Source organism: Mercenaria mercenaria, chromosome 7 (genome assembly GCF_021730395.1).
Source record: "Mercenaria mercenaria strain notata chromosome 7, MADL_Memer_1, whole genome shotgun sequence".
In the NCBI taxonomy this organism is placed as follows: Eukaryota; Metazoa; Mollusca; class Bivalvia; order Venerida; family Veneridae; genus Mercenaria; species Mercenaria mercenaria.
Window position 1 is genome coordinate 8,725,998 of NC_069367.1, and position 26,467 is coordinate 8,752,464.

The 26,467-nt window shown below is 36.2% G+C and overlaps 1 protein-coding gene across 3 annotated transcripts in view; it reads right to left on the reverse strand.

Moving 5' to 3' along the window:
• LOC123555013 (uncharacterized) overlaps nt 1-26,467 on the reverse strand; it is an 88,256-nt gene that overhangs the window by 60,918 nt on the left and 871 nt on the right. For all 3 annotated transcript variants that reach the window (XM_053547499.1, XM_053547497.1, XM_053547498.1), the window contains exons 2-4: nt 16,590-16,707; nt 4,273-13,359; nt 1,950-2,113 (exon numbers count right to left, since the gene is read on the reverse strand). In XM_053547499.1, the coding sequence (XP_053403474.1) occupies nt 1,950-2,113; nt 4,273-12,847 (8,739 nt within the window). In that variant the 5' untranslated portion in view covers nt 12,848-13,359; nt 16,590-16,707. The remainder of the gene's footprint in view (nt 1-1,949; nt 2,114-4,272; nt 13,360-16,589; nt 16,708-26,467) is intronic.

Consider the following 26,467-nt stretch of genomic DNA (forward strand, 5'->3'; position numbering starts at 1 on the left):
AAGGTTATCATTCTGACCAATATTCATGAAGATTAATTGAAAAAAACAGCCTCTATCGCATACACAAGCTAAATGTTGACAGACGACGAACGACAGACGACGGACGACGGACGCCGGACATCGAGCGATCAGAAAAACTCACCTGAGCATTGCTCAGGTGAGCTAAAAATATATCCGGCAAAAAGTTAAGGATGTTAATAAGAAGCAAATAATTTCATTAGTCAAAATCAATTTAACAGAAAACAAATGTTTAATTAAAGAGTACATAATAAATGTATGATACTTTGATCCTGACTGAAGAATTTATTTTGAATGGCATATGCTTACTGTAATAAGCTTAGGTATTAAAATTAAATGCAGTTAATTGAAATGCGAGGTGGGGGAATGGTACAACTTCCATGTTGATAAATATTCATGGAAGGTTTGAAACAAATCTAAATAAGGCATGAAAAAAATAATTTTTTTAGGGGGGAAGAGGGGTTGGGAGGGGGAGGGGATGTGACCAAGGCAAGTGGGTGACCAGGTGTGGGTGAACAACTTCACATGTTAATAATAAATGTTCAGGGAAAAGAAATGAAAGAAATTTAATGAAATTCTGCCAAATGGTAAGTATGTGGATTTTTAGACAATTAAAGGGCAATAACTCTGTAGTTACAAAAGAAATCCGTATGAAATTGTGTGCACACAACCACATTATAGTGCTCTAAATTCTGTTTAAGTTTCATAGTTCTGGGTCAAATATATCAAAAGTTATGATGCAGAAATTGCCATATTCTGGTGTTACTTGGGCAATCTGACTGAAACTTGATGGACCCCATAACCTCATAGTGGTGAACATGTATATGAAAAAAATCTAAAATAAGGAATAATTTATTTTTTTTTGGTGGGTGGCAGGGTCGGGAGGGGTGTGATCAAGGTAAGGAGGTGACCAGGTGTGGGTACACAACTTCACATGTTTACAATAAATGTTCATGGAAAAGAATGAAAGAAATTTAATGAAATTCTACCAAATGGAAAGTTTGTTATGTTCAAATATGTGGATTTTTATACAATTAAAGGGCAATAACTCTTAATTTACAAAATAAATCTGAACGAAATTGTGTGTACACAACCACATTATGGTGATCTAAAGTCTGTTTTAGTTTCATAGTTCTAGGTCAAATATATCAAAAGTTCTGATGCAGAAATTGCCATATTTATAGTACCCTATATAGTTAACACTAGAAACTTCCAAGGCCATAACTCTGGTGTTACAAGGGCAATCTATGAAGTTTTATATAAATATTCCCAACCATTTCCTAGATATGGCTCCGGATGGACGGACGGACGTTCCTACATATGGATACTTGTGTGGCTAATCTTTTGTTCTCTCTATTGTTCTTTTAGCCACCTAAAAGAAAAATAGCCACATACAAGCCTTACGGAATGAATGACATCAAAGAAAAAGTACAGTTACCTAGCCACCTAAGTATGCAAATGTGAGCTCGGACGGACAACGCCAAAACTATATCCCTCCGACTTTCGTCGGGGGAGAATAATAATATTCGGTCTTCACCAAAAATACTTATTCCTCTCATTTTCCATTCAACCATTTGATAATTTACTTGAGATTTTTAAATAAAATAAAAGCTTTAAGACAAAAGTTTAACAAAGTTCCAAGAATCTTTCCTGGAAATTTCAAGCACAAGTCTTTAATACTTACTAATAGAGACTTTTTGCCTTTATTTTTTGCAGGACAAGACTGATTCTGTCTTTGCAATCAGTGTTGATCATCATGATCAGCCTGCACATCCATGCAGTCTGATCAAGACCTACACAATGTTAGCTATTCAGTCAGTATCTTTTTATTAAGCACCCCTTTATACAGTCAACTGTACTATCCAAACTGAATATGAACAAGTCCATTCTAAAACTTTAGCAGGGTTACTGAGCCACAGTGCTGTATATACCTGATTTTGTGGTGTTGATCCGACAGCTTGTCCTGCCTGAACCATAACTTGTCCCTGTAAAGTCTGTACCATATTACTTATACCTTGCACTGGATTCACAACCTGCAAACCCTGAACCACATTACTGCCTATCTGTACCGACCCAGTCTGTACTGAATTGTTTCCTGTTGTGAAGACAGTAATTTAAAGTTTCAAAAGTTTAACAAGAGGGTCATTGACCCTAAAGCGCTCACCTGTGTTCAAGTCTTCAAGTTTGTTTTTATAAGTACAGAGTTAGTTTTTTTCTACGTAAGTCTATATTATATACATGTCACACACACTTTTGAACCTAGGGCAATAATTTGAAAAATTATGGTAGACATTACAAATCTGATATCACATGCCAAATATCAAGGCTCTAGCTATTATTCATTCAGAGAGGAAAAATGACCACGCCCCCTGGCAGCCATGTTTTTTGACGAATCGGAATAATTTAAACAACAGAGGGTCACACAAAAACCATTTGTGTAAAATTATTTTAATATCGGGCTTGCAGTTTCAAACAAGAAGATTTTTAAAGTTTCCACTATATACAAATAGGGAAAAGTAACCACACCCTCTGGCGGCCATGTTTTTTTTTGACGAATCAAAATAATTTGAACAATCTTGGTAGAGAATCACACAATAACCATTTGTGTAAAATTATTCTAAAATCAAGTTAGCAGTTTCACACAAGAAGATTTTTAAAGTTTCCACTATATACATATAGGGAATAGTGACTATACCCTCAGGTGACCATGTTTTTTGACAAAACAAAATAATTTGAACAATCTTTGTAGAGGGTCACACAAGGACCGTTTGTGTAAAATGATTCTAAAATTGGGCTTGCAGTTTCACACAAGAAGATCCTTAAAGTTTCCACTACATACATATAGGGAAAAGTGACCCAAGTTCCCGGGCAGCCATGTTTTTTTGACGAATCAAAATAATTTGAACAATCTTGGAAGAGGGTCACACAAGGACCATTTGTGTAAAATTATTCTAAAATCAGGCCAGCAGTTTCACACAAGATGATCTATAAAGTTTCCACTATATACGTATAGGGAAAAGTGACCACGCCCTCTGGTGGCTATGTTTTTTGACGAATCAAAATAATCTGAAAAATCTTTGTAGAGGGTCACTCAAGGACCATTTGTGTAAAATTATTCTTAAATCGGGCCAGCAGTTTCACACAAGATCTTTTAAAGTTTCCACTATATACATATAGGGAAAAGTGACCACGCCCTCTGGTGGCCATGATTTTTTGACGAATCAAAGTAATCTGAACAATCTTGGTAGAGGGTCATAAACATATAGGGAAAAGTGACCATGCCCTCTAGCAGCCATGTTTTTTGACAAATCGGTATAATTTGAATAATCCTGGTAGAGGGTGACATAAGGACCATTTTTGTGAAATTTTTCAAAATCGGACCGTAGGCTTAGAAGATGTCGTTTGAAGTTTTTTCTATTTCTAGCTCTGGCAGCCCCTATGTGCAACCAAGCGGAACCGTTTGAACAACTTTGGTAGAGGACCACCCAATGAACAAAATGGCCAAGTTTCATCAAAATCCTTCACTGGTTTTGGAGGCGATGTCGTTTTAACACAAATGTTGACGACAAACAAATGATTTGACGGATGGATGCACAACGGACACAGCGTGATCACAATAGTTCACCATGAGCACTTTTTGCTCAGGTGAGCTAAAAATACGAAATGTTCAGAGACCAATTTCTTAGCCCTTAAAATTACTAAATATTGATTATACAAACTAGAAATTTGTTCAAGTTTGATTCCTTCAATAAATTAATTTCAGACATTATGTTATACCTGTGATCGCAAAGAATGACAACTCTTGCCTCAGAAAAGTATGTAACAGTACTTGTATCATTAATGCTTCAACCTATAACTTTGCAGTGCAAGGGAGATCATCACTGAGAAAAAATGTTAAATGAAAACTGCTTTTAATATATATTGTTGTTTATTTGAAAACTAAAGTAAAACGGACTTTTTTTTTCCAGTTAAAATTAACAGCTGCATCAGGAAACATTTACTGCTGAATCACTCAAGAAATCAAAATTTATTGTTGCACCATTCAAAATTTATCATTGCATCACTCAAAAATCACCAATGCATAATTTAAAATCTATCATTGCATCCTTCAAGATTTACTGCAGCATCAGTTAATATTTTGCAGAGAAAAGTAATTTGGCTTGGAGCAGAATGCCATGATTATGAACAGTGTTAAAATAAACCACAGGATGGACTAGTTAAATTGTTATTCCTATCATCTAGTACTATGCTTACCTGTTGCATTCAGAATATGTCTAGTTTGAAGCACCATGCTGGCTTGTTCTGCATTAAGAACATTTGGGGCAATATTAACTCCTGTTCGTTCCGAATTATTTCCAGACTGCCCCGTGTGTGATGATGTATTAACTGCTTGCCCTACGTTCACAAATTGTCCAGTCTGACCACTACTGGCCCCGGTCTGTGAAGAACTTGGAACATATATCAACTGGCCAGGAGCTAACGGAGTCTGCTGATTTACCATCAAAGTCTGGGTTGAACCTTGAGAACCAATCACTGGAACTGTTTGCTGCGTCTGATTCTGATCAACATTTCCAACCGGCAGCTGCCCCAACTGCTGAACCCCTGTTTGACAGAACTGGAGTCCCTGGATTATTTGGCTAGACTGGTTTGCACCTTGAAATTGATTTGGGAGTAATCCAGGCACAGTTTGAATTCCAGGGAACTGAACCTGGCCTGGCTGCACAACTTGTAACTGATTGGATAGCAATCCTTGCATCTGACCCATAGGTTGCATCAGTGGCACTGGACCCTGTTGTATCACGGAATTCTGAGTTAGATTTTGTTGTACAGGAACACCAGCCTGTGTGCCAGAGACTTTAATTTGGTTAAGATCACCTGAACTCTGAACCTCTGAAGTGGACTGTTCATCTGTGTTTACTTCTTTCTTTATTGTCACATTTTCAATCTGATCTGATTGCGATTTTCCTCCTTGTGGGTCACTTTTGGCATTAGAGACCATTGTTTGTTGCTGGTTACTTTGTAGTGCTCTAGAAATTTGCTCCTGCCCACCTTTTGTGGTCGGGGTGTTTGTTAGTTGTAACTGTCCAAACTGTGGTATATGTTGAATCATTTGTGGTTGTTGCATCATTTGTGGCTGTTGTATCATTTGTGTTTGTTGTACCATTTGTGGCTGTTGTATCATTTGTGGTTGCATCATATGTGTTTGTTGTACCATTTGTGGTTGTTGTATCATGTGTGGTTGTATCATCTGTGTTTGTTGTATCATTTGTGGTTGTGGTATCATTTGTGTTTGTTGTATCACCTGTGTTCGTTGTATCATCTGAGGTTGCTGCATCATCTGTGTCTGTTGCATCTGTTGGGTCTGGTTTCTTACTTGTGTTTGTTGTGCCTGACTATTTGGAATTATACCACATGACTGCTGTGTTGGTACATTCACTAGAATGAATTTATTTGTACCACTGACAGGAACTAGTGTAAGACATGATGACGAAGAATTCTGCTGGCTTACTGGCAACTGAAGACCTTGACTGGTACATGGTGTAGCAGAATTTGATCCTGGATAAAAATAAACTGGATGTCTAATAACTTGTGCATTTTGTTGCTGCTTTGAAGGGGGTGGGGTTACCTCTTTCTTAATACTTCCTTTAACTGAAACAGGATTTGATATACCTGTGTTCTTTGCTTTCTTTTCAGTGCCAAAAGTTGCAGGAATCGGATTCATTAGCTGTGTTGCTGTTGATGCTGATGTAGAAGTTACAGAGCTTGATGTGGCTGAGGTAGCTAATGCTTCAGACTGTTGAAAGCCTGTTGATAACTGGGACCACATATGGATTAATGTAGGTAGCCGATCAGAGGCAGATGCAGTGTCTACATTCTGATTTTTCTTTGCCAAATCAGCTAACTGACGCAATATCTGATTTGACTGATTTGGTGTCTGTAACAACTGACTTGCAGAATTAACGACTTCTGAAATACTGTTTCCCTCAGAAATATGTCCAGTCTGATTTACACAAGCTTCAGCTTTAGAATACTCTGGGTCCTCCTTCTCTTCTTTGATTCTGACTGATGGTTTGATCACTTCCATCGGTATTTCATTTTCTCTATCAGTTTTGTCAGCACTTATATCTACTCCATCATCTCCTGCTTTTTCCTGGATTTCTGAGTAAAGATGCTCTTCATCTACTTTCTCTTCTTTCACTCTGCTTCCAGATTCCATAAACATTTTGCTCAGCATTCTCTTAGTTTCTGTAGAAACAAAGTCTGCTTTGTTGATTTCACCAGAGTTGTCATTACATTCTACAGGTAGATAAATGTCTTTGCTATTTGTAACATTTATGAGATCTGGTTTCGGTGTAACATTCGAGTCTACTAAACCACAAAAATTCAAAGGATCTGAGCTGTCTTCACCTTCACTGCTACTATCATTTGAGGAGTCATGTTCAATGTAGTTACAATTCTTTCTTGGTCTAAGCATTTTTCTTTCAACTAATTCTGAATTACTAGTATCTACATTAACTTCATCTATTTTCTCATAAGTGGGACTATTTCTCAACTCCTGCATACCATTCTTAATTTCTGCTGGATCTCCATTGTTTTCATGTTCCTTAGTTCTGAACTGTGAATAACTACATTCTACTTTATGTCTCTGTTTCATCAATATTTCATCCTTTTTTGGCCTTCCTCGTTTTCTCTGTGTTATATTTTCTACTTTGGATTCACTATGATCACTTACAATAAAGGTAGAGATATTGTTACTATTTATGGAACCATTAACTGCTTTATCTGAAGTATCTTCTTTCTTTGTTGTTTCATTAAGGGTATCTTCTTTCATAACAAAGTCTCCAACACAGATTTTCTTTTCATTCAGCTGGGATTTACTACACTCCTCTTTTTGGTATATGTCAGCCACAGGCTGCCTTTCTCTCATTACTTTTTCATTTGTTCTTTGCTGTCCTATTTCCCCTTGTAAATGATTTTCAAGTGCAGGAATATTATTAACACTTATATCTTCAACAGTATCAACATCATCAAGAATATTCGAACAATCAGAATCTGTCACACTATCACCTATATTTTTTCTAGGTCTTCCTCTTTTTCTTGGTGGTATCTCCTCACCTGTGTCACTGTCATTTAAAGCAATACCACTATGAAAATTTGTTTTCGTCTCATCTACATTTTTCTTAGGTCTTCCTCTTTTCTTAGGTAAAGAATCTCCCTTTTCCTCTCCGATGCTTTCTAACTGATCTTTATGAGTATTCTTCTTTGGTCTTCCTCTTCCTCTTTTTGGTGGTAATGCAGCATTCACATTGCCAAAAGTATTTTCAGCATTTTTTACAATCATTTCCTCTTTATTGCTAAATAAATCTTTATCACTGTCATGGACTACATGTTTAATTTCAATAGATTCTTCCTGGCATATCTGCTTCACGAAAGTTCTAGTAAGTTTTCTATTTGTGTAATCTTCCCTTGCAGCAATTAATTCCAAACCAAGACAATCTGCTTTGTGACTTCTTTCAATTTTCACGACAGAGCATTTCACATGTTTATTCAACCATGGCATTCTTCTTAAACAACTAGGCAGACTATCTGCAGAATGTGCTATTCTCACAACTTTTGCTGGAACAAACTCTTTAACTAGATCAGAGGCATTTCGTTTCTGTAAATTTTGTGTAATGTTAGGTGGATCTGATACCTTAAGCTGTTCTTTGGAACCAGTATTCATATCTACATTTACAAGATTTTCTTCAGTATCTTCGGAAAGCTTCCTAGAGACCACGGACTTGTCAGAATTTTCTGTTTTACTTAAAGACACACCAGGATTATCACTTTTCTGACTGAGGTTGTTTTTGTCTAAGACTATTACTGGACTGCTTTTCTGGCTGCCTGAATTTGTGTTACTAATATATAAGCTTTTATCTACTTTTCTAAAACATGTCTTTTCATTCTCATTTTCAGTAAATTTTATTTTATCAGTCACAGACTCATTTTCAAATTCATCATCAGACTGACTGTCAAGGTCTTCATCAGCACAGTTATCATTACCATCGGATTCACTCTCGGAAGACTCCTCTTCAGATTCAACTTTTGAAGGCTTCCACTCATCTTCAGTATCAGAATTGTCAGATGGGAATGGTGTGGTTTCTTCATCGGACTCATCCAAAATATCTTCAAATGTGTACTTCACAGAAGCTGTTCTTTTCCTTAAGTTTTTATTGAAAGCATTTTCATGCTTAACATTTTTTCTTGACCTTTTCCTTGTAATTTCTATCTTTTCACTCTGAGCCTCTGGTGTCTTCTTGGGGTGTAATTCTGTAAGTGCTTCTTTTTCGTCACAAAATGCCTCACCCCTCTTTTTAGCAATTATTTCTCTCACAGTTTTAATTGCTTGTTGTTTACATTTGCCAGCAATTTCAACATTGGACTGCTTCTTCATTTGATTCATTAATTCTACCTTCTTTTTAATCTTGAGCTTAACTGCTCTTAAAGCTCTTGCTGATCTATTATTATCTTTAACCTCTTCCTTCTTTTGGATCAGTACAAAACTGAAACATCCCTTTGGAGCAATTGGAACTGGCTCGGACCTTTTTGTTTTCTTTGAAGATGTGCTTTTGGGATCCTTAACAGACTCCTGTGCATCAAATTCCTGCCATATGGATTTGAATTTCATATTGTGTACAACTTGTGCATCTGGATCTATAGATGGAAGATTGCCGATTGCACTTGTGCCATCTTCTGCATTTGGATCTACAGAAGGAAGATTGCTGACAGAACTCTGACCTGCTTTTATACTAGGAATAACAGCAGGGAGACTGGGGACTGCTTTTGGATCAGGGACATTACTGAGTGATTTTGGATCAACTTGTACATTTGGATTCGTAGTTGGGAGATCGCTTATTGTTATAGGAACAACTTGTACATTTGAACTCACAGCATGAAAACTGTCAGTTGTTTTTGGAACAGTTTGTACATTTGAATTCACAGTAGAGAGAAAGCTGATTGTACTTTGAACAAAGGTATCAACTGGATTCACAGCAGTAGTAACATTTCTTATACTCTGACCACCTTGAACAATTTGAGGTTTGGAGCTTCCTGCAGTCCCAAGTATTTTAGCGCGCAGCTTTTGTACAACTGAATCTCGTCTGTGATCGAGGTAATTCAGACTTTTTTGTAAGGAAACCAATAATGCATTCATGGGAACAACATCAGGATACCTGTAACAACCCGCCCTGACTTTATTAATAAACATCTTAACACATGCTTGAATTTTTCCATTCCAAGGTAAAGGTTTTAAGTGGTACTTCTGCAGAATTTCAGTAAACTTTTGAGATCGACTTAATGCCACTAGTAAGTCCTGTAGGTCCAATGTTGCCCTATTTACTTGCAAAGTAGGAAATACTTTTATCAGGAGTTTTATCAGATCGTCCATTACAACTGTAGAAAACTCTTTAGGAAAGTTCTTGCCAAACTCACAATACTCTAGGAGTTCTTCAAGAGGATATTTGTACTGTTTTGATCCAATTTTTATTTCCCTGTAGCCAAATTCATCAACATCCATGTTTGTTCTCATGCACTCCTCAACTTTTGAAAATCGATTACTATTTGTGTTATGTGCACCCTTTTGAAAACATTTCATTCTTTTCTTTTTATCTCTATAAGCCTCTGCCTTTTCTTTATGCATAGTCCCTTGTACTGCTAAGGCATTGAGACTGGAGCTACTCAATTGTCTCAGTTTCTCAGGCTTTCTAGCATCTGGATTTCTGTGGAAAAACAAAGCCTGGGCATCTAGAAAGGAATGTCTACAAGACGAGCAAACACTTTCACCTGAATTCGGGATGGGTGTGTCTATATGTAAACTATTTAAATGACTGATCAGATTTTGTTTCGTGCAGAATTTTACATTACAAAATAGACACATGAAATTTACTACAAAATGTATTTGACTTTCATCAGTTATTGTTGCCTGCATATGCTTTTCAGTGCTACAGTGTTTCTGGAATTCTGATTTCCCTAGAAATTGGCCTTGACAGCATGTGCATGTGTAGAGAAGACTGTGTACACATGCAATATGACTCAGCATATCCCATCGATCGTCAATGGACAGTCCACAGAAGTAGCACGGAAAGTCACAGAGATGGATATCAAGTTCATGTTGTCTGCTAATCTTCATGCTAGTATTCGTTTTATAGCAGTGAGAACAAAAGAAACTAGTAGGAAATAATGTACCTGCACTGATTTTTGCATGCTCATTTAAAATATGCTTCCATGTAGTTGAGGCATCTAGAAATTCTAATCCACACAGGTAGCAAATTTTGAGAATCTCATCCGACTCTTCAACTGAAAATTTTTGAGTACCAGCTAAAGTGGTCCATCTCCATTTACTCAGGTGAAACCGATCAGGCAGTCGAATTTCTAAAGTCTGCTCATCTGTTTCCACTGCATCATCAAGAATTTCAATAACATCTTCATCAGCTCCAATGTTTATAACAGTTTTGTCTTGGTCTTTCGGACTGGAGCATGAAATGTCATTTTCAGTAATATTAAATTTAGAAAGTGTAAAAGCTTTTCTGATTAACTCGGCCTCATTCACTGGTTCTGTGGGTTTTGGTGCTATTTTCACTAAATTTTTCAATACCAAGTCTTTACTTTGTTTGGGGTTGTTGTTTTGAGCTGTATACATATTTCTAATTAATTCAGCTTCACTTGCTCTTTGTTCAACTGTTTTCTTTCTGTATTCTTTTCTTAATAATTCAGCTTCACTTCCACTTTGTTTGGCTACTTTCCTCCTGTAGTCTTCCCTTAATAATCTGGTTTCACTTTCATTCTGTTTAGCTACTTTAGTATTGTATTCTCTCCTTATTGATTCAGCTTCACTTTCTCTCTGCTGAGCTTCACAAGTTCCTTTCCTATTCCTATTTGGAATGGCTGCAATTTCCACATCTATTTGCTTTCGTTCACTAGTCCCAATCTCAGCTTCACTTTCAATGCGTTCATAAGATTTTTTGTTGATCATATCTGCTTTACCTGCCTCAATTTTCTTTTCCATACTGGTATGTACCTTGTTTATCACCTTGTTAAACAACTCATCCAAATTTTCAGGAAAAACAACAGCCTGCTTGCTCAAAGTTTCTTTCAATATCTCTGGGTGAGATTTTAAAGCTTCTTTAACATATTCTAATTTCTTCTCTTTTTCTTCAAGTTTAGTTAATTTATCAACAGTATCATCAACTTTTGTCTTACTCTTAATGGCAACAGATTTTGTTTTATTAGCTTGTTCTTCTCTTATGAACTCTACATCTTCACTCGTTTTGTTCCCGTCGGTTTCTGGGGAAACTAGACTTGGACTTTCATCCTTGTTTGTAACACAGTACTTTTGATACATTTTAGGATTGATAGACTCCAGTTTCTCAGTTTTCCATTTCAAAATGCTTAATGCAGCTTCATTGCCAGTTTCTGAATTTTGTTCGGTAGGATTTTTTAGTTGCATCTTCTGACCAACTTCTTCGGTTTCACATGAGCTTTCTGCAGTGTTTGTTTTTAAATCCTCCTCAATTGTATTAAGAGAAGTCTTTATATCCTTTTTCAGAAGCATTGCTTCGGTCAGTGAGATATATGGTGAAATAAGACTTGTGTAGAAGTCATCTTTTATATTTGTATTTATGCCAGTAACATTATATTTCACTACTGCTTCACACAATACTTTTGCACGATAGTAATCTTTACTTCCTGGTTTAACAAACAACATTACATTTTGACCTTTATCCAGTAACTCCATCATTTGTCTAAGGCTGAGCTTTTTCATGCTGTAGCAGTACTCAATTTTAGGAAGAAATTCTATTTCTGTAATCTCCTCCTGCTCGCCACTCTCAGTACTCGACTTTCTGGCTTCTGATTTACTTTTCACAGTAGTGTCACTAGTAGATGGGACGTTTTTGTCTTCAATGTGACCCTTTTTCTCTATTCTTGCACACTTCACTTTCTCATTAAACTCAGGATCAGGTTCAATAACAAATTGGAAAGGTGGAGATGAGGTTGCTGTTTTTGGCACTGATTTCTCTCGAACAGATTTTTCACTAAATGTTGGTGTTTCGTTTCCCAATTTTCCTGAACTGTTACTGGTGTTGGATATTGGAACCTGAGGATTTTGGGTTGGTAATGTTAACGAATACTGTGGTGAATTCTGAAAACCAAACTGGTGAGGACTAATCTGCAGTATACCACCAGGTACTCCTAAACTCTGCTGAGCAAAGTTTCCTTGAATTATATTTCCTTGTAAAACACCATTCTGCACAAATGGAGCTATTACCATATTACTTGGAAACTGGTTTGTTTGAAAAACTTGGTTTGGTAAGAGGCTTACAGGCATCACATTTGTAGATGATGAATGCACAGGAAATGGATTTCCTAACACCAGACTAGCATTCTGAGAAATGTCTTGTACAGGAGTATTTTCTGGTGCGTTTGTGTTTGTACTTGTTATACTGGTTGTTGTTGTATTCAATGAGGAACATGCCTGTACATATTGTGTTGTCATAGTGATTGGTACAGCGTTTGATTTCTTATGCTGCATTGGATTAACCACCATGATCGGAACTTGCGATTGCACCATGGATAAAGGTAATGCTGCTGAACCCCTAGTGACCGTAACAACACTGGATACACTGGATGCCACAGACATGGTGTTGCTAGTGACCGTTGTTGGTGCTACGCATAATGAAGCTGAAGTGACCAAAGACGAACCAGGTAAACTTGCTACTATCTGAACCGATGAGATGGTTTCTGGTTTTGGACGAATTGGAGGAAATTTTTCCAAATGATAATCTTCTGCCATTTTTATTTCAAGCTAATTGTGTAAATTCCAAACTGTCGCCCTGCCCTGTGCTAGTCAGTTTAAGAAACACACTTTTCTTATATGTTTATGTACACAGTTCTAGTCCCCAGCTAAAATGCCAACATTACCGCATTTCTGTTTAAACCATGAGCGACAAATGTTATAACCTTTTTGGTCAACATCATGAGGAGTGAAAATCATCCATTTTACTTTATTTACAGGAGTAGACTACTGAAGCTTGACACCAATTGTGTCACTCATCCAGAAGAAGTCCATCATCTAGTATATGCCTCTTCAAACAGATAATAACTAAAAACTTCTACAAAATCATATGGCTATATGAAACTTATAAATATTTCACACTATCTATACATTTGCTATTTTTCCTAACTTCACTGTCAGTTGAACAGATCATTCATCCCATTTTGCAGCTGTTTCCAAATGTCAATTCTACCTTGTATAAAGTGATATCCTCTTGAATGGCTGTTACTACAATGGCTGTTACTATAACACTGAAAAAAGAAAAGAAAAAAGTTAGCACTATGTTTTCTAATTATAGGTTTACATTATCGTCATGATGATTTTTATCATAAGAAATAAAATGATTGCCAAAAATGTCTGCAAATTAGCATGTATATAATTACATATCAAAGAATGCATTAAACATTCTTAGAACTTCATTCAGTAAGCGGGTCATATAAATTAGGTAACTGTTTTTAACAGCATGGTATAGGTTTTTCAAAAAGAATGACATATATATGACCAATTACATTGAAACTGGCCGAATACTTTTCCACTGCTTCTCAGTGATTAAATGAGGGTTTCATCATAATACCAGTTTTCTAGATTAAATTGAAAGTATGAAATGGTATGCCGATATTAATCTATCGATTAACTTTCTTTTTTTTTTATCTCAATCAAGTGATGGAATGAGGTCACATGTAGAACTTAAAGTACTTACCAATTCGAAAACATACTGGGATCATTGCTTAATATTTTTCGCACATGCAGATTTATTAGTTTAACAGGAAATTATGAGATTGTTAATATTATATGTCCAGCGACCCTTATGTTGTTGTACGCAACTATACAAAGATTCCTTTTATTCCATCTATCATTTGTGAATGGAACAATGGTTGTCCTTGGTTGTCCTAAGATAACAAAGCAAGTCCTTCCTTAGCAATATTTAAGAAACTCTTAAGCTTTAAATAGCAAATCCCCGCCCCATTACCTATCAGAAAGTAATATTGGTCAAATATTAAATATTTGTCTCTGTCTTGGCTGTAGTACCCTAAATTGTGATATTTTTGGTCAAACAGTTTCAAATAGTCCTTACAGAAAGACAACTGCTCCTAAATGGATTACTTTGTGCACCCACCATTGATGGCTCGGTTACTAACTATGACTCAGAATACATCTGACTTTGTGTCTTTGCTAAACTGCAGCAAAACATTGTTGACTCGAAGCGATTCTTCATGTGACCAGCATGCCAATGCGCACGGATAGCCATTGGCCCAAACTAGTAATATGTAGCAGTATGACATGAATTAGGCATAAAAATAAATTGTTTGTTTCCGGTATCCTGACATACCCTAAATTTTTGGCCCAACCCCAAATGTTTTTATTGCCTTGAAGAATATCTTTTCATCTTTTAAACAGGAAGTTGCAAAACTGCACTTTTTATGTTTTAAACATGGTAAGTGATGTTAGTAATCAACTTACTGATGTTCTAAAGGCAAAACCCCCTTATTTGTATTCATTTTTGACACAAAATAATTTCCAAAAAGTCTCAACAAGCTTTTCCTTTGATTTGACCTGATGACCTAGTTTTGACCCGACATGACCCAGTTTCGATCAAGGCCTACAGATCATCAAGATAATCATTTTTGAGAGTTTGTATCAAATCAAAGCTTGAATAAAACCTCTCTATGGCTGGAAGGGCCAATATAGAAAATTCTGATGCTTTCAGGAGCAGTAACTCTAGAACTCATGATAGAATCTAGTCAGTTTTCAAAAGGAACCAAGACCTTATTGTGACTTAAGTTGTGTGTAAGTGTGGTTAAAATCAAATATAAAATGTCACTTTCATTGTGTTCACATGGTAACAATTACCAAATTTTGGCTCTTTCAGGAGTTAATCAGGGGCTATAACTCCGGAACCTATAATTTGATATGATAGATTTATCAACAAATCCAAGATTAATTGTTGCTGAAGATACTGTGCAAGTCTGTATCAAATCAAACCCTAAAAGAAGTCTCTAAATGACTGCACAACCAAAGTAGCAAATTCTGGCCTTTTAAGGGGACATAACTCTTAACACTAGAACCCATGATGGGAACTGGCCTGTTTTTGAAAGGAATAGAGATATTATGCCAATACAAGACAAGTTGTGTGCAAGTTTGAATGAAACTGAATGCAGAATGTGGTCTCTAATATGTTCACAAGCCAAAAATGGCAAATTTTGGCCCTTTAAGGGGCCATAACTCTAGAAACCATGATGGAATCTGGCTAGTTTTGAAAAAGAATTGAAATATTATGCCAATAAAAGTTGTGTGCAAGTTTGGTTGAAGCTGAACGCAAAATTATGGTCTCTATTGTGTTCACAAGCCAAAAATGGCAAATTTTGACCCTTAAGGCCTTAACTATGAAACCCATAAAGGGATCTGGCCAGTTTTCAAAAGGATCCAAGGTATTATGCCAATACAGGTTTTGTACAGATTTTATTAAAGCTGATTGCAAAATGTGGTCTCTATCGTGATTACAAGCCAAAAATGGCAAATTTTGGCCCTTTAAGGGACCATAACTCTGGAACCAATGATGGGAACTGGCCAGTTTTCAAAGGGATCTGAGATACTATGCCCATACAAGTTGTGTGCAAATTTGATTAAAATTGCTTCCAAAATGTGGTCTCTCTCGTGTTCACAAGAAATTGTGGATGAACGGACGGACGATGGGCGATCACAAAAGCTCAACCTGTCATAACTACATTCTTGTTTTCAGATCCTAAACATTATTTCGATTAAAAACTATATAGTATTTAGAGACCGTGCAATAAATTGATTTATTTTATCATATAAACATAGCAAGATGTACCTGTTGTACTTTTTTATACTTAAGTGTTTTTTATAAATGAAGGTTAGCAACTTATTCTTTAAACTAAAGTACAATATTTTCACAGAAAAATATGTAATTCATAGATAAATTGGTAACCTGAAAACATCGAAACACAAGTCATTGTAATTGTTGTGAAAATAAGTTTTCTAAAGATACTGTACTGCTACCTATTAAAGTGATGGTGTACAGGTGTGAAATACCGTCACTTGAATACAAGTGTACATTATTAATCACTAGCTTAGTGTCAGCTAGCATACATTTAAGAAATAATTTATAGCAAAAGAGTGTTTTAACACTATTTATGCACAATGGGCGGTTATACGTCCGGTGCAATAATTTCACGAGGGCGCAGCTTGAGTGAAATTTTTTGTAAGACGTATTACCGCTGAGTATATAAATAGTGTTAAAACAAGGCTTTAGTATAAATTTTTTCGATTCTAATATGCCCTTTTTCTAAAACGTAGATAAAATAAAGTAGCACTTTTTCTTGGTCGCAACAAATTGACGTCACTGCATGTTAACGTGACGTCATTCTAGCGTTAGAGTGTTTTAACAGAGAAAAGCATTATATTAGAATATCAAATCTAAGTGTTAGTGTTGATTAACATTAATATGTAATTAAATTACCAATTTCCAAGTAAAGCATTAATCTAAAGCAGATTCATTGAAAAGTTCAAGCCAGAATGCTGCCTTTCCCGAGTCTGGCTAACTATCTACCATCCGTCTCCCAATTTCTGTTGTAACCCTAGAATGAAAGAATGCAGAGTGAGACAGTTGATCCGTATTAGTCTCCCATGCAGATTTTTGCCAGTTTGTGGAGTTACATCTTAAAAGGTGGGGGAGAAAGGAGTAGCCAATAAGAGTCCTGCCTGTGGTAACTATGCCTCATGATGACATCCATCCATCAGACACTTTGGTGGCAATGATGAGGCTCATTAGGTCTTTTTTTGTAAATTTTCTTGTTTAACTTGGGTAGTCGATGCAAGACCCCACCTGGAATGAATAGAACAACTTATTTCCAGCCGAGCCCACGGCAATCTCCATATTTACCTCCCCAGCATCTAGTCTAGGCTGATACTGTTGGAAACAATATTAATTTAAGTAAATCATCCAGCACTGAACACTAGCCGCGCCCAGGTATCCAACTCGGACCATTGCAGTTTGGGACAGCATGATAACTTTTGACTGTCTCTGTCCTGTCATGTCCAAACTTATTCTGCATATTTCTGTTAGGAAATCTGTTGGGAACGTTTTCTGTACATGTACAATGTATCTCATTATCTGTAGTGATTAAATATCCTATAATGAATTTATGTGAACATTAAACCATAAAATCTCCTCGCTGGCATTTTTTTAATGTATATTTTGTGTTTTGTTTCTGCAATTTAGAATGTAACCGGCAATCCACCGTGTACTAAAACCGTTGTCTGGGTGAATATCTCCTCGAACCTGTTCATGTCATATTGCCGAAGACTGATGTCTCTTATTTAAAAAAACCCATTTAAAGTTTCTGTATGTCATATGAATAGTAGACTCTAAAATTTAATTTATGGGAGCAAATTTCTTAAGGTTTTCGTTTTCCTAACAGTAAAATGCAGATACAGGTAAGGCTCAGAGGCATGACAACTGTAAAATAACAGATCATAAAGTAAGTCATCTCAATAAGCCAAAATGAGAATTATGAGTAAGGCTACAGTGTTTGATGGTACAATATTTCTATATCAATGACTGTTCCTCTTTTGGGCAAGTGTATGTTCTTTCAGAAAAATCTTACTTCAACAGTCACGGGTGTAACTGTTTTAAGTTATGTAACCTATTTCAGTTACTTTTTCAAGCATTTTATAACGTGTATAAGTTATAAAAATATAGTTAACTCAGGTAAGTTATTCAAAAGAAGTCTTTTTGCTGTTCTCAAAAAGTGACCTTTAAAGTGTAATTAGTAGCAAACTGAGATTAATCAAATTCTCTTTTAGTCTGATCAGCATAATGGGATGTTAAGAGTTTTATAGTTTTAAAACTTTTGCGTAAAACTTTATCAGCCTTGCGTATAAAATTTTACTGCATAGCTGGAAAGATAAAAGTTCAAGGATTCAGGAAATAATTGCATTAGTCTCATTCAAATGATTTATTTATTTATTTACTTGGGTTTTACAGCGCACCAACACAATATAGGTTACACGGCGCCAAATAGGAGTACAAATTTTGGTTTCACATCCCATTTACATCAAAATGAAAACATGAGGTATGGAATCAAAATATGCATACTGTGAAATCATTTAAATTCGCTGGCATGAAATTTCACACAAACATGAAAAAGTACTGTTTCACGCAGGCTTTATTTTTGCGCATTTTCAATTTTAGAAATGAAAAATTAAATTAAAAAACTAGAAATGTGTCCATGGGACACAGATGCCCCCACTACATGACAAAGGACACAAATTTTTTCCTAGGTCAGTGGCCAAGGACAGACTCCTACAATACTGAATTAATCCAGACATGAAACCCCAGGTGCATAACCGCAAATGCTGACCAACATTCCTTTAAACTTTGGTGACTCTAGGTCAAATACTTTTGGTGCTACGCACGACACAACATTAAAATGACCAATTTTTAACTAAGTCAGGGGCCATAACTCCTACATGACTGAATGAATCCGGACGCAAAACCCCAGGTGCACAACTGCACATGCTGACCAGCTTTCCTGTAAACTCTGGTGACTCTAGGTCAAATACTTTTGGAGCTACACGCGACACAACATTAAAATGATCAATTTTTAACTAAGTAAGGGGCCATAACTCCTACACGTCTGAGTGAATCCGGACGCAAAACCTAAGGTGCACAACTGCACATGCTGACCAACATTCCTGTAAACTTTGGTGACTCTAGGTCAAATACTTTTGGAGCTACGTGCGCCAAAACATTAAAATGACCAATTTTTTACTAAGTCAGGGGCCATAACTACTACAAAACTGAATGAATCCGGATGCAAAACCCCAGGTGCACAACTACACATGCTGACCAACATTCCTGTAAAGTTTTGTGACTCTAGGTCAAATACTTTTGGAGCTAGGTGCGACACAATATTAAAATGACAAATTTTTACAAAGTCAGAAGCCATAACTCCTACATGACTGAATGAATCCGGACGAGAAACCCCAGGTGCACAACTACACATGCTGACCAACATTCCTGTAAAGTTTTGTGACTCTACGTCAAATACTTTTGGAGCTACGCGCGACACAACATTCTCGGAAGGACGGACGGATGGAAGACGGACGGAGGATGGACAAGGGCAAAACAATATGCACCCTCCCCCAAAGTGGGGGCATAATAATTATAGTGTGGTCTTAAATTCTCGCATCGGTCCTAGCGTGAAATACGCGAAAATTCGTCCCTCGCGAATAAAAATGATTTCACAGTACCTGCTGGAATCACAGAGTTACAACAAAATAAGGAATTGGCACAGGAGGGCTTTGTAATATTTTATGATTTCTGAAACAAGTTATGAAAGTATAAGCAGTAACTCAAATGGGTTATAAACTGCGATAACTTGAAACAACAACCCTGACCGTTCAAAGCCCAGTTCCAAACTGTTTAATACAATGAGCGAGCAATGGTGGAAGAAACAGTAGTGTTTTCTCTACCCGAATTAATCTCACACACTTTTCTTACCAAAGTCTCCCCCCTAAAAGATATTTAATACACCATGCCAATTAAAAATAATGCTACAACCCAACTTTTTTTCCTTCTATAACTTGGGCCATTTATAGGCCCCTTCCCCTCAGAAAATTTCTTTTAAATCATGAAGTTTTCCCCAAAAATTGACTTTACATAAGTTTTTTATACTCCTTTGCCGAAAACCGAGATTTTTGTTATCACCAAATCACAGGCCCGAGCCCCTTACCTTCCTGGTAAAAAAAAACAACCTGCAAGCAGTCAAAACAGGCTAAATGCAAACTTACAAGTTCAATTCTACTTAGTTACTTACAGGTTTGCTATTAAATTTTGCTTTTGTAAATATCGCCTGCCACAGTGACAGCTGTTTGTTCATATTCAGGTACGATTCAGATTTAATCGCTATGTATGAAATACGTCAATTGTCTCCACCATTGAAAACGTTCTTTACATCTGCCGTTTTGTCATAAAAAATCATGGCACTGAAGATACTGCAAAAGCAAAAAGGTTAATCTGCACACTTGTAAGACAGTAAGTAGGAGTAAACAAAACTTTTAGTCTTGCAAGGTTGCATTTAGCTTGTTTTGACCACATGTAGTGATATTTTTAAGTGGCATGTGTTTTAGGGGGAGACTTTGGTGTGAAAAATATGTGATATTTATTCCGGAAGAGAAAACACTACCATTTCGTACGGTGTGCATAAACTGTTTGGAACTGGGCTTTGGAGTAAAATTTTTCTGAAACTGAAAGATTATTCACTTGCCCAAAAGATGACCAATCATTGACATGGAAATATATTTTTTTTTTTAATTATGAATTTATGAACCTGGAATCTATGTACATGTCTAAATGCTCATGATAACCTTTCTAATGGCTCACTGTCACAGATGAAAAAAATCAAAATTACTGTCTCAAAAAATATTATAACTGTAAGTTTATATGGCTCAAGGACCCATACTGTATCCTCTAGACCTAGTTCGTTACTGCCACCTTAGTTCTGGCTACCATATCTTTACTGATGCTGTTTTTTTTTTCTTCGTATCCATTAAGTTATTGTGAAACCCCATTAATTTTGATTAGGGCTGGGATAATTTCAAAATTTTGAAACCGGTTAATCTTTTGTATGAAATCGAATCGAACCGGTCAATCGGCCACCATATTGAAAATGCTGTTTTCTTCCCTGATGACGGTATCAAGGTACTCACAGCAGCTGATTACATTTGGAACTTATAAACTTTATCCTTTGCAAACAATGTGTTAATTAATATGTCATATTTTGGTGTATTTTATTTTACACCTATCACGACAGGCAAATCCGCGATTACTGAATATGTTCAATGTGTTTTAGCGGAAATATACCGCAGGGCTATGTGCTGGTCAAAGAAATGTATAAAGATAAAGTACAAATTGTGTTGTTTATTGTTTGAGAGCGATTAGCAGTTCAGGCCTTTTTTTATGCTGATTTTAGGGCCGAAATTCGGCCCCATTCCCCAATCTAAAAAGTATACTTTTTTCCCCACCTTGGCCAAAAATTCCCCATGCAAAAAAAATGAAATTAGTTTTGATTTTCAGTCCTGATTTTAACAACTTTTCAGCAAATATATTCCTCCAAACAATGATTTCGCGGCGTAAATTTCCCCTCCAAAAGGGACCTGGTACCCTTCCTCAAATTTACAAAAAAAGGGCTGCAGTTCTGCAAAATTGAAACCGGTTTCACCTGGTAATCGAATCTGATTAACAGAGTAATCGTCCCAGTCCTAATTTTGATTAACAAACCAGTATTAGTTGTGGCAGTATCAAACTGCAACATCTAGCGTAGACTCTCACGAGAGACTGATGACGATATGCAACAGTTCAGAGCATGTGGTTACTTTTGAAAATCAATATCAAAATTTTACCTATTTATGAATTTGATTTAATCATAAACATAACCATTTTCGATACAATTCATAAAAAAACATAACTTAGCAGGTTTAAGTTCTCAGAAAAGGTCAACAAATGATTCTATACCGCCTACTGGTTTTCAAAAAGAAGAGAACGCTGATCTGGTGACAACTGCAGTGGCGGACAAAATATTGCGGACAGCAGTACTAATTTGAAACTTGTGTGTAAACTTGTGTTAGAATTATGTTGCATGAATTATTTTATGCCAAATCAAAAGAAAAATGGATTAAAAATATTTTAAAGTAAAAGGCGAGTCCATTGCTCTTCATTTGATGAAATTATAGCATGACAGACTTCTGGCATGATTTCTTATTACATGTAGGTTTCAGAACAGGATTCATTTCAGCTCAGAGATCCCTAACAGCATTTAAGCATCTTAGTCAAAATAATTCGACTTTCAGATTGTTTTATATTTGTGACGAGGCACTCTAAATGTCAAAACTTTGTTGGACCAAAACAATGGAGGATAAATCACAGTACATACTACAAAGACATGTTAAGCTATTATCGCTTGCGTATATTGGCGTGTAGACACGCTAAACATTAATCGTGTACAGTACATACATAGGTTTAAATCACCAGAAAATTCGTAATTTTGGATATTATTTGATAATCTTTACATAAATCAATGAGGAATCGAATCCACTTTCGATACATGCAAGTTTTATTTGAATTTATGGCCAATTTGTGACATTATCGGCATTTAAACCTACAGCACATAATACTAAAGCGTCAGCAGCGATGAAAATTTCATCGGAAATTGCTTCCAAGTTATTTTGATCTTTCGAGTGTTTGACGCGAGTGGGGATATTGCCCATATGAGAAAATTATCTCAATATTTCCTAGGATCGCGTCAAATTTGTTGGACTAATAAACAACTCTGAGCTGAAATATTTTAGCTACTGCCAGCTATGTCTGATCAAAGAGGTAAAGTTCTATAAATACACAAAATGGTGACAGGAGATAATCTGGCGTAAACTCGTTATCTTATTCAAGCGTTTGCCGACTTGATCAATCGTGACCAAATCAACAGACACTTATAAAAGTATTACACTGGCTACAGCCTGAATCAAACAACAACTGTTGATTTCTCAGACTTACAATCATAAATTCATTCATTCCCGTGTGGAAAATACTAATAACATTAAAAAAACACTATTCTCATTATACAAATGATCTGATAGAAAGTTTTTCATTTTTATCCTTCTGCTGTCTGTTTCATATACTGTAAAAGGAAATCTCATTCAGTTCCCATGTAATGTTGGCAAGATTTGCTCTACATGCCTTTCAAGTTGCATATCTATTTATTCCGGTGAGGCATAGAAAACTAGTATTTCCCTTATTTTCATCTAACCAGATCAAGTAAACTCTTACTGTAAATTACTTGCTGATGATGCCAAGCTCTACAAGGATTTACACAATCTCCAGGATTTTGAGACAATTCAAGAAGATCTCGATAAACTTTGTGAATGGACATCTAAATGGCTTCAATATAGATAAATGTAAAGCGTGCACATTGGGAAGGAAAACCCGTTTTGATTAAGAAATGTCAGACAAGAATGGTCATATAAGAAATTTAACAGTTGTTGACAGTGAAAAGAATCTGGGAATTCATATAGAACATGATTTGAAGTTTAAGAAGCACATAAGCCTTACAGCTGAAGTAGGTTTATAGGCCACTTCCAACAGCCTTGCTGTTGGGTTAACCCTTTAGCAACGTGGTCGAGTGTCCGCCTGCAAATCTCGGGGTCCGGGGTTCGTGCAGCCCCAGTAGGGACCTTGGTATTTTCTCCCCCAGGATTTACTTTAATGGTGTCAGAAGTGTTTGACAGACTCATGCAGTGGGCATGGAGTGTCATTCTGGAGAGCTGGTAAGCTCTAAAAAGTAAAGGGGGAGAAGTTTAGTGATAGTAATTTATTGGCCATAGGCCACTTCCAACAGCCTTGCTGTTAGGTTAATCCTTTAGCGACATGGTTGAGTATCTCGAGGTCCGGGTCTCAAGCCCCAGTAGGGACCTTGGTATTTTCTCCCCCAGGATTTACTTTACAGTTAATCATGCAAACAGACTTGTAGGTCTCATTAAACGACCACTTTCTTATCTGAATAGGGAAACTCTATCAATTCTGTACAAAGCACTTGTAATACCTATTCTGGATAAATTATTATATGGTACTCGACACTGAAAAAGGACATTAGGATGATTGAAAATGTTCAGTGAAGAATCACCAAGATATTACCCAAGTTGTACAATATTTGAGAGGTTAAAAGAATTGAAATTGTCCACATTGCTGCATAGAAGAAACTGCATGGATTTAAATTTAAAATTTAATGGATTTTACAGTTTTTAAAATCATTGAAAATATTGATGACATTCCTATGGATGGTATACTCGACATCACTATGATCTTGCGTCATCACTAATTTCGCGGTATTTGAGTTGCGCCGCATACGTGGTGTTTACATGTTTTAGTTTGTGACCTATTTTACGCATGCTAGCGAAAAATGTTCTTATCTGCAGTTACATTGCTAAATATCTGTCAATATTTATTAAAATCGTATTTTTTTACATATCTATTGCAAAAATAAAAAAAAAATCCATGAATTAAGCAAACATTTGCAATGTTTACAAGTTCGTCTACCAGCTGATCGGCATTTGTCCTCATTACTTATGCAAATTAAGCCCCGTCTATAGGTTAGAGGACACCAAATTTTTCGTAACATTCCCCAGTTACACAAAAATGAATGAAATATCAGTATCAGGCGAAACATCAAAACGTCTTAACTCGACCGATTTTAAGGGGGAGGAGGGGATTGGGGCCCCGTGACCATCTCCTCAAAATACACCCATGATACAAAGCAGTGAATTGAAACATGTTAGATTTGTATCAGATAGAAAATATTCAGTAATAGTACCAGTCTTAGGCTCGGATACATAATGACCACGCCCTCGTCGACCTTGTGGTTTACTTGCAAAATATCTGGTGTGTCCACTACTCAGAGGAGAATATTTTCGATAGTGCCAATGTAAACTGATAATATAAAACATTTAAATTGGCGCTTAATGACTTTTGAGTGTCCTGTTAGTTTGACTTAAGTAGCTTTTCAATGTTCTGAATAATATATTTAGTGTTTTTTTTAACCTATGACAGTTTGATTGCCACAATTGTTGACCTATACAGGGGTGTAAAATTCCACTCGCCCGCTCGCATTGGCGAGTTAAAGTCTGAGTAGGACGAGTGGACCTCGCTGTATACTCGACCGATCGGGCGAGTGGTTTTTTACGTCCTTACTTTACCAAAATTCAGAAATTACCACTCCAAAACGTCAACAAACTTTGAGATGGTTCAGTCACTACCTGGATTGACTGGAATTTACCCGCAAATCGTAAAGATATCAAAACGTCATGCCGGTAATTTTCCATTCCACAATCACGTGCGACCTATTGTATTAAATATCTAATTTACATCGACACGTACACAAAAACTGTGCGTAGTGCATTTTTTTTTTAACATTTTCACTTCAAGTTTTCAACACCTCTTGAGAAATAATACTATTTGAATTCTATAATGATCTTAATAAGATATCGACAGGAATATAGGCAAAATTCTATAAAAACGGTCGAATTTTCATATAATCATTTGTAAAAATTCAAACAGCGCGATCTTAGTTACTTATTTCTTTCTAAAAGTAAATAAATGATGAATACTCTGGGCAAAAAATTCAGACTTTTGACCAGAAAGAACAAAAAACAGAATAAAAATATCTTAAATAATGAAAAAGCGGCAGCAATTACAATACATGGAGTAAAACGATTTTTGGCAAACAGATTTTCTGTTAGTGCGGCAGAATAGGTTACGTGACCTCGTGAACGTAAATACAAATGCGATTTTAAAATAAAGCAATGTGATGTCATTGCGGTTTTTAATAAGTTTTAAATGAATCTTTGTACATGTATTTTTTGACCAACAATTTAAAAGTTTTTTTTTGTCAAACAATAATGTAAATTCCTTGAAGGCAAATAGGTCACTATCGTTTGAGACATTTACCTTTTATACGGGATATAGCACATTCGCTTTTGATAACAAATTAAGAAGAAACTTTTTATTGGTTTCTATTTCTCAGCAATTTTAAGAACCGATGCGGTAAGATCAGACAGTGATGTGTCACATGGCGCGAAAACATGACGTAATGCCATGACAATCTCGAGCAAAAATACCGCTTTGATCTCCACTTCAGATGTCAAGATACTGACACACTTCTTTTAGCTCTTTGAGGGGGTGTAAATTGATCATGAAAACAAGGTCAATTACTTAGTTTATCAACTGAATAATTACCGATAATCTTTAACGTTTTTTTTCATCTCTTTCAACACGGGTGGGTGGACGATGATTATTGTGTCCAAATTTTTTAGACACTTTTCAAAATAAATATTTTTCGGGAAATAATACTATTGTACATAATACTCCTTTCATAAAAGTGACAGTATTAAAAGTGTCAATTATTAGGGCGAGTGGCTGTTCACTAAGGGCGAGTAGATATTACTGGCTACTAGTCCTGCAGGGCGAGTGGTGTGAAAAAATTTTTTACACCCCTGCTATACCGCGAAATTGGTGATGTGACATCACATGATGACAATGGCCGACTATTGTTGTTCGAAGTACACAAGGATGTTTCTTGAATGATATCTGATTCATTTTCACACAGTGCATATGGCATGAAATATTGTGGTAAAGACAAGAAATACTCTGTTTTGTTGTTTCTTGTTTAATGTCATTACGTCAAATGTCAAGTGCCGCGACAATACAGATGGACGGTATATATGTTTGAATTTGTGGACAACCAAACCCGAGGTCATAATAAAAAGTTGATAAAACCCAGATGTTTA